This window comes from Coffea arabica, chromosome 6e, assembly GCF_036785885.1.
Source record: "Coffea arabica cultivar ET-39 chromosome 6e, Coffea Arabica ET-39 HiFi, whole genome shotgun sequence".
NCBI lineage: Eukaryota > Viridiplantae > Streptophyta > Magnoliopsida > Gentianales > Rubiaceae > Coffea > Coffea arabica.
In genome coordinates, this window is record NC_092321.1 from 14519077 (window position 1) to 14525914 (window position 6838).

General features: G+C 36.4%; 1 protein-coding gene across 3 annotated transcripts; it reads left to right on the top strand.

Annotated features, from left to right (window-relative positions):
* The first annotated feature begins 1056 nt into the window (after positions 1 to 1056).
* On the top strand, positions 1057 to 4910 carry LOC113694968 (FT-interacting protein 3). 3 transcript variants are annotated; one of them, XM_027213909.2, is made up of 3 exons: positions 1057 to 1483; positions 1906 to 2032; positions 2242 to 4910. In XM_027213909.2, the coding sequence occupies exon 3, from the start codon at positions 2267 to 2269 to the stop codon at positions 4592 to 4594; it is 2328 nt and encodes a 775-aa protein (XP_027069710.1). In that variant the 5' UTR covers positions 1057 to 1483; positions 1906 to 2032; positions 2242 to 2266; the 3' UTR covers positions 4595 to 4910. The 3 variants fall into 3 exon arrangements, with proteins under 3 accessions (XP_027069710.1, XP_027069709.1, XP_027069711.1); XM_027213908.2 differs by having other exon boundaries at positions 1906 to 4910; XM_027213910.2 differs by lacking the exon at positions 1906 to 2032.
* Positions 4911 to 6838: the final 1928 nt, after the last annotated feature.

Consider the following 6838-nt stretch of genomic DNA (forward strand, 5'->3'; position numbering starts at 1 on the left):
TTTCTTTTTGTCATAATTTTCTTTTGTTTATTTTTTTGTTCAAATTTAATTCGATATAAACACTTGCTAATATTTAGGATTAAATGTTTTCTTTATTTTCAAATTTCGAGTAAAAAAAATGAATATAAGTGAAAAACTAACAAATTTTTTAACCCATTTATATATCTATTTGATTTCACTTGAGCAGTATGAATAGTATGTAATATATCTCTATTTGATTTCACATGCTATTCGTACTGTTCAGGTGAAATCAAATAGATATATACATAGATTTTTAAAAAATTATTCACACACATGATCAATAAAAAGATGAAAAAATTCATTTTGAAAAATGTGAAGAATGAAAAAATTTATTTTGTGAAATATAAGGAACGAAAAAATTTATTTTATGAAATGTGAAGGATTATGAATCGAATTATATAAAATTTAATTTGATAACTTTGCCCTTAAAATATGATCACGTGCAAGACACGTGGTGAATTCCGACCAAAATCTAGTCGGAAATCTAAGTAGAGACCAAATTTGATCAATGTGAATTTATAAGGGATGTAAAATTATATTTTTAAAAGTGAGGGACGAAAAAAGTTATCTTACAAAATGTGAGGAACTTTTTGAACGATTTTCCCTATTATAACTAACAAAAAATTTAAAAAATCAATGTATTAAAAGACGCACATCAATGTATTAAAAGTAGGAGAGTATTAGCAAATAATAATGTGACGTAAAATAAAGTACAATTTTTTATATGATTTATGATTAACAGGATGCAGAGCAAAGATATTAAGAGAAGAATTGGCTTAGGGATAGAAGAGAGAAAACATAAGATCATGAGGCATGTCTCGTGATTTGTGGTGATTTGTATTTTAAATTATTATCTAAACTAACATAAGAAAGATTAAATTAAACTTAATTTGACACTTCAGGGGTAAGATTTCAAGACGAAAAAACTTTAGTGGGCGAATAAGAGATTAAACTAACAAAGTGAAGGAAAGTACCGGACATGTATATCCATACTAAATTCTCACACAGTACACGCACTAACAAAGTAGTGGGTTCAGTGTATATCTGTCCAAGAGATTCATCTGACTACACACACAACACAAAAACACACACTAAAACAAACGAAAATTCTCAGTACCCCTTCCTTTAATCTTCTTCTCTTCTCACAAGAACTACTATACGCTCCCAAACCAAGGAAGAGGACAACAGCATACTTATTACTTAACACAGACACAGGACTGTTTCCTTGCAGTGGCTTCACTTTTTCTCTATCTAGGTTATAGACCCAACTATCAGCTGCTGGTACTGGTTTTTGTCTCTTGGTTGGTTTCACCTTGATCCGTCCATCCATCTTCAAAAATCACCAAAATCCACTTCTTTTTCTTCCCTGGTTTTGTTTCCTCAATCTTTCTTTCTTTCTTGCATAGAACCTTATCAACAATACCGCCACCACTATCTTCTCCAGCTTCCCAGAACCCTCCAGGTATATTCACCTAATCACCCTCTTTTTATCCTTGTATATCTTATCGCACTTCATACACATCACATACTAAAAGAAAATGCAATCTCGAATCTATTGGATTAAGTATTCAACCACATTTTAGGGTGAAAAAGTTTCTGGGTTTTCTTGAACCCTTGAATCTGCCTTTTTTTTTACCTTGAAATTGCAATTACTTTTTTTTTTTTTTGGATTTTGAATATGTTTTTGGGTTTTTATTTCTCGGAGTTTCATTAAAAATAAATTGGTTGTTGAAAGTTTTGATCTTTCTATGTCAAATGCTGTTGTTAGATTGCTTTCTGTATTCTTGAGTTGGTTTTTTTTTTTTTTTTTTTAAATTTGTTTTCGTATCTGTGGTTAACAGCTACATCCTTGCTAGTTTGGTTATCATTTTTGTTGCTATGCAGGTTTGAGGCATTAGATCTGAGGCACTGAGTGAAGGTTCTGAGGTTTAGCTAAATTTTGTTACCGTGGTTCTTTCCCATTTTCTTATAACGGAGATCTAAGGGCTTAGTTTTAAGCTTTGCGTTTCAGGTTCAAATTGTTGTCGTTTTATGTTCCCCCGTCTTTCTTTCTGCTCCCATGCATCAGCATTCTTATTACAGTATTTAAGTCTCTGTTTGGCTTTAAATATACCTCCATATCTAAGCCAGGTCAACGTTTTTTCCGTTTCACCAGTAACGGCTAATTAAATTTTGTGGTGAGATCTGAAAAGGGTTTCTTTGTACGTTGATTTATCTAAGGTAAAACAAAGAAAAATCAGCAAAAATGCAGAGGCCTCCACAGGAAGATTTTCAACTTAAGGAGACCAAACCCCACCTTGGTGGAGTGAAAATAACTGGAGATAAGCTTACTAGCACTCATGACCTTGTTGAGCAAATGCAGTACCTTTACGTTAGGGTGGTAAAGGCGAAAGATTTACCTGCGAAGGATGTTACTGGGAGTTGTGACCCTTACGTTGAGGTTAAGCTTGGGAACTATAGGGGCATGACACGACATTTTGAGAAAAAGACAAATCCTGAATGGAATCAGGTGTTTGCTTTTTCAAAGGATCGGCTTCAATCTTCTAATCTTGAGGTTACTGTGAAAGATAAGGATTTTGTGAAGGATGATTTTATAGGCAGAGTTATGTTTGACTTGAATGAGGTTCCAAAGAGAGTTCCTCCTGATAGTCCTCTGGCACCTCAGTGGTATAGATTGGAGGATAGGCAAGGGAACAAGGTTAGAGGAGAGCTGATGTTGGCTGTCTGGATGGGTACTCAGGCTGATGAAGCATTTCCTGAAGCCTGGCATTCAGATGCTGCGGCTGTTAGTGGTGCTGAGGGCCTCGCAAACATTAGGTCAAAGGTGTATTTGTCACCAAAGCTATGGTACCTGCGAGTTAATGTGATTGAAGCACAGGATTTAATACCGAGTGATAAGAGCAGGTTTCCTGAAGTCTTTGTGAAGGTCATCCTTGGGCATCAAGTTCTGAAGACCAGAGTATCCATGTCTAAGACAATTAACCCAATGTGGAACGAGGATCTTATATTTGTAGCTGCGGAGCCCTTTGAGGAGCCATTAATTTTGAGTGTGGAAGATAGAGTTGCACCTAATAAAGATGAAGTTCTTGGCAGGTGTGCTATTCCTCTGCACCAGTTGGAGAGGAGGTTGGATCACAAACCAATAAATTCTAGGTGGTATAATCTTGAAAAGTATGTGACTGTTGTTGAGGGGGAAAAGAAGAGAGAAATAAAGTTTGCCAGCCGGATTCACACGAGGATCTGTCTGGAAGGTGGTTACCATGTTTTAGACGAATCGACCCACTACAGTAGTGATCTTAGACCGACAGCGAAACAGTTGTGGAAGTCAACCATTGGGGTTTTAGAATTGGGTATCTTGAATGCTGAGGGGCTATCACCTATGAAGACAAGGGATGGGCGGGCAACAACTGATGCTTACTGCGTGGCCAAATATGGGCAGAAGTGGGTGCGGACAAGGACAATTATCGATAACTTTACTCCCAAATGGAATGAACAGTACACTTGGGAGGTATATGACCCTTGCACGGTTATTACTATTGGTGTCTTTGATAACTGTCATCTGCAAGGAGGTGATAAATCTGGAGGTGCAAGGGACTTGAGGATTGGAAAGGTCAGAATTCGTCTTTCTACACTGGAAACAGATCGTGTTTACACACATGCTTATCCACTTCTGGTTTTGAATCCTTCTGGTGTGAAGAAGATGGGTGAAATACACCTGGCCGTGAGATTTAATTGCTCATCATTGCTGAATATGATGCATTTGTACTCACAACCTCTGTTGCCCAAAATGCATTATATTTATCCACTAACTGTCAGTCAGCTTGACATCTTGAGGCACCAGGCCACACAAATTGTCTCGATGAGACTTAGTCGTGCTGAGCCTCCTTTAAGGAAGGAGATAGTCGAGTATATGTTGGATGTTGGTTCCCACATGTGGAGTATGAGGAGAAGCAAGGCTAACTTTTTCAGAATAATGGGGGTTCTAGGTGGATTAATTGCTGTTGGGAAATGGTTTGACCAGATCTGCAATTGGAAGAACCCCATTACCACTGTTCTAATTCATATTCTGTTCTTAATACTGGTCTTGTACCCGGAGCTTATTCTACCAACCATTTTCTTGTACCTTTTCTTGATTGGAGTTTGGTACTACAGATGGAGGCCAAGGAATCCACCTCACATGGATACTCGATTGTCCTGTGCCGATAATGCTCATCCGGATGAACTGGATGAGGAGTTTGACTCATTTCCAACATCACGGCCTGCTGACATTGTCAGGATGAGGTATGATAGGTTGAGAAGTATTGCAGGAAGGATTCAGACTGTGGTTGGTGACTTGGCTACTCAAGGAGAGAGGCTCCAATCGCTGCTGAGCTGGAGAGACCCAAGAGCCACAGCTCTATTTGTGATTTTTTGTCTGGTTGCTGCTATCGTGCTTTACGTCACACCGTTTCAAGTAGTGGCCCTTCTTACTGGATTTTATGTTTTAAGACATCCAAGATTCCGTTACAAACTTCCATCAGTGCCGTTGAATTTCTTTAGGAGGTTACCTGCTAGAACAGACTGCATGCTCTGAGTTTTGGCTGTCGATTCCTGCATCGACTTGTGGCTGGGTTTTCCCCATTTTCTTGCTGCATGATGAGGATACAGACCACATGGAGGCCTGTTTGCTTTGTCTCACTTAGCGGTGAAAATTGCTTCCTTCTATGATGTGTAAGATACATTGTTCTCAATGATGTAATAGGTTTTGTGGATTTGCAGTTAATTTAATTTTTGTTTATAGGAGCTTTGTTCTGTTGTTGAACGTTGATCTATGCTGGTTCACCGTCCTTCAGTATGTGATTCATCTAATCGGCCTTGACAATCTATGCATTAAATTGTTACTGTTGGCACCTTCTTGTTCTTTCATTCTTCTGGCTTCTGTTTTCATTTTTTCTTTTTGAACTTTTGGAGGCTTACTTGCAAGAGTTTACAAGAAATCATAAAAAGTTTCTTGAAGTTTTAATGTTGGACTGGCATGTTTTGCTGAATTTTCAATTAGATGTACCGTTATTTTCAGGAAAATGATGTAGTCTAATCGATAACTCAATAATGAAGTTGACAGTATTGGATAGCGACGCTCTACCTATTGTTCGTTAGCTGTCCCCTTTATCCATTGGCTTTTGTCCAAGTCGTTAGAACTATCTTGTATTTCCAGTATATGTTTAGTTGGTTAATTGTCATTATAGAAGGGAAGGTCAGGAGATGTTGTGCCTGCAGTGATTGATGATTACAAAAATTTTCTCATGTGCAATTGAGTGGACGACTGTATGGAATGGAAATACAATCCTTTGTATTGTCATTGTGTGGTGCCTCATATTTTAGTGAATATTATTTAGTGAAACATTTTTTATAATATAATGTATGTGAAATAAAAGTGTGGTTGGAAAGATAAAAGTTAAAGAGTTAGTCGGAAAACGGTGATTAGGGAACAATTCAAAATGTATTAACCTAAGTCCGTTTGGATTTTAATTTTTTGAGGGTTTTTTTTTGGGTATAAAAGTACGAAGATGTGATGTATATGAGATTAAAAAGTGATTGGAAGATGTGATAAGGAATATTCAGTCAGAAACCCGAAAAGTTTTTCCACAAAAAATGCAATCAAAACAAGGAATTTCTTCTTCTCTTTTATTTGGTTCCCTTTTAGAATTCGAAATTGATTAAAATTAGAATAGTAATATTCTACTCAAATGAATCTCTCTATTTCCATAGATATGAATGAATCCGAATTCAATGAGAAGACAACCAAAAGCAGCAGATTTATTTTCAATCCGGAAATGGTTTGTGTCTAGTACTATTGTAAGCAAAAAATTCTTAATGGTGTGTGATTTGAGGTCAGAATCTGATTAATTTATTGAGGTCATAGGATTAGTGGTACTTGGAAATATGTATAAGCCACCAGACATATCTGGCTGCGTACCTACCTACTTTGCATTGCTTGGATTTTTTTTTTTTTTTAAAATTACTGTGTACTAAGCTTCTCGGGGGATAAGAACAGCAATTAACAAACTACATGGTACTTCGTAATCAATTTCAATTCCCCTCTTATTAAGGAAGATTAAAAAACTATTACAGCAGCAGCCACCATTACCAGTCTTAGGCCACCAACCAAAGTCATACTATTTGAGATGTAATTTACGTTTTGCAGCCTTGTTTTAGTCATTTGTACGTCATCCTTTCGTTTCCCGGATCAACAAAAACATGTTTTTTTTTTTTTTGGGTTTTCTTGGATCTATTATTTTAATGGTTTGATTCCCTCTCAAATTCTTACATTTTTTTTTTTTTTACCTCTTCTCAGCCTGTCAAGCTTCTAATTTGCTTTACGAAATTCTCTCCATGATTTTGTTAAACAAATTGTGCCCGACGATTTCTAATTAACTCGCGTGAAAAATGAAGCTAATTTTTGTAATCTTATCGACTAGTTTTGTCCACAAACCAACAAATTGTGCCAGACGATTTCTAATTAGCTCGTGTGAAAAATGAAGTTAGTTTTTGTAATCTCGTCGACTAGTTTGTCCACAAACCAACAATAGTTGATCCCATGCTTATAGAAATACACCGAAATTTTTGAGCATGGGAACTCCTCAACAACACATGACAACAACATTTTATTTCTATTAATTGGGCACTCCATTTTTATTTGATTGCTTAGTAAAAATGAAAAGTGCCCTATAGGTATCAGCACATAACTACAGTACCCCTTATGCCCTAAATCATGTAAAGGTTATTAAATTTTTTCTCTTGTTTCAGGGAAAAAAAAAAGGAATTAATATAGAAAAAA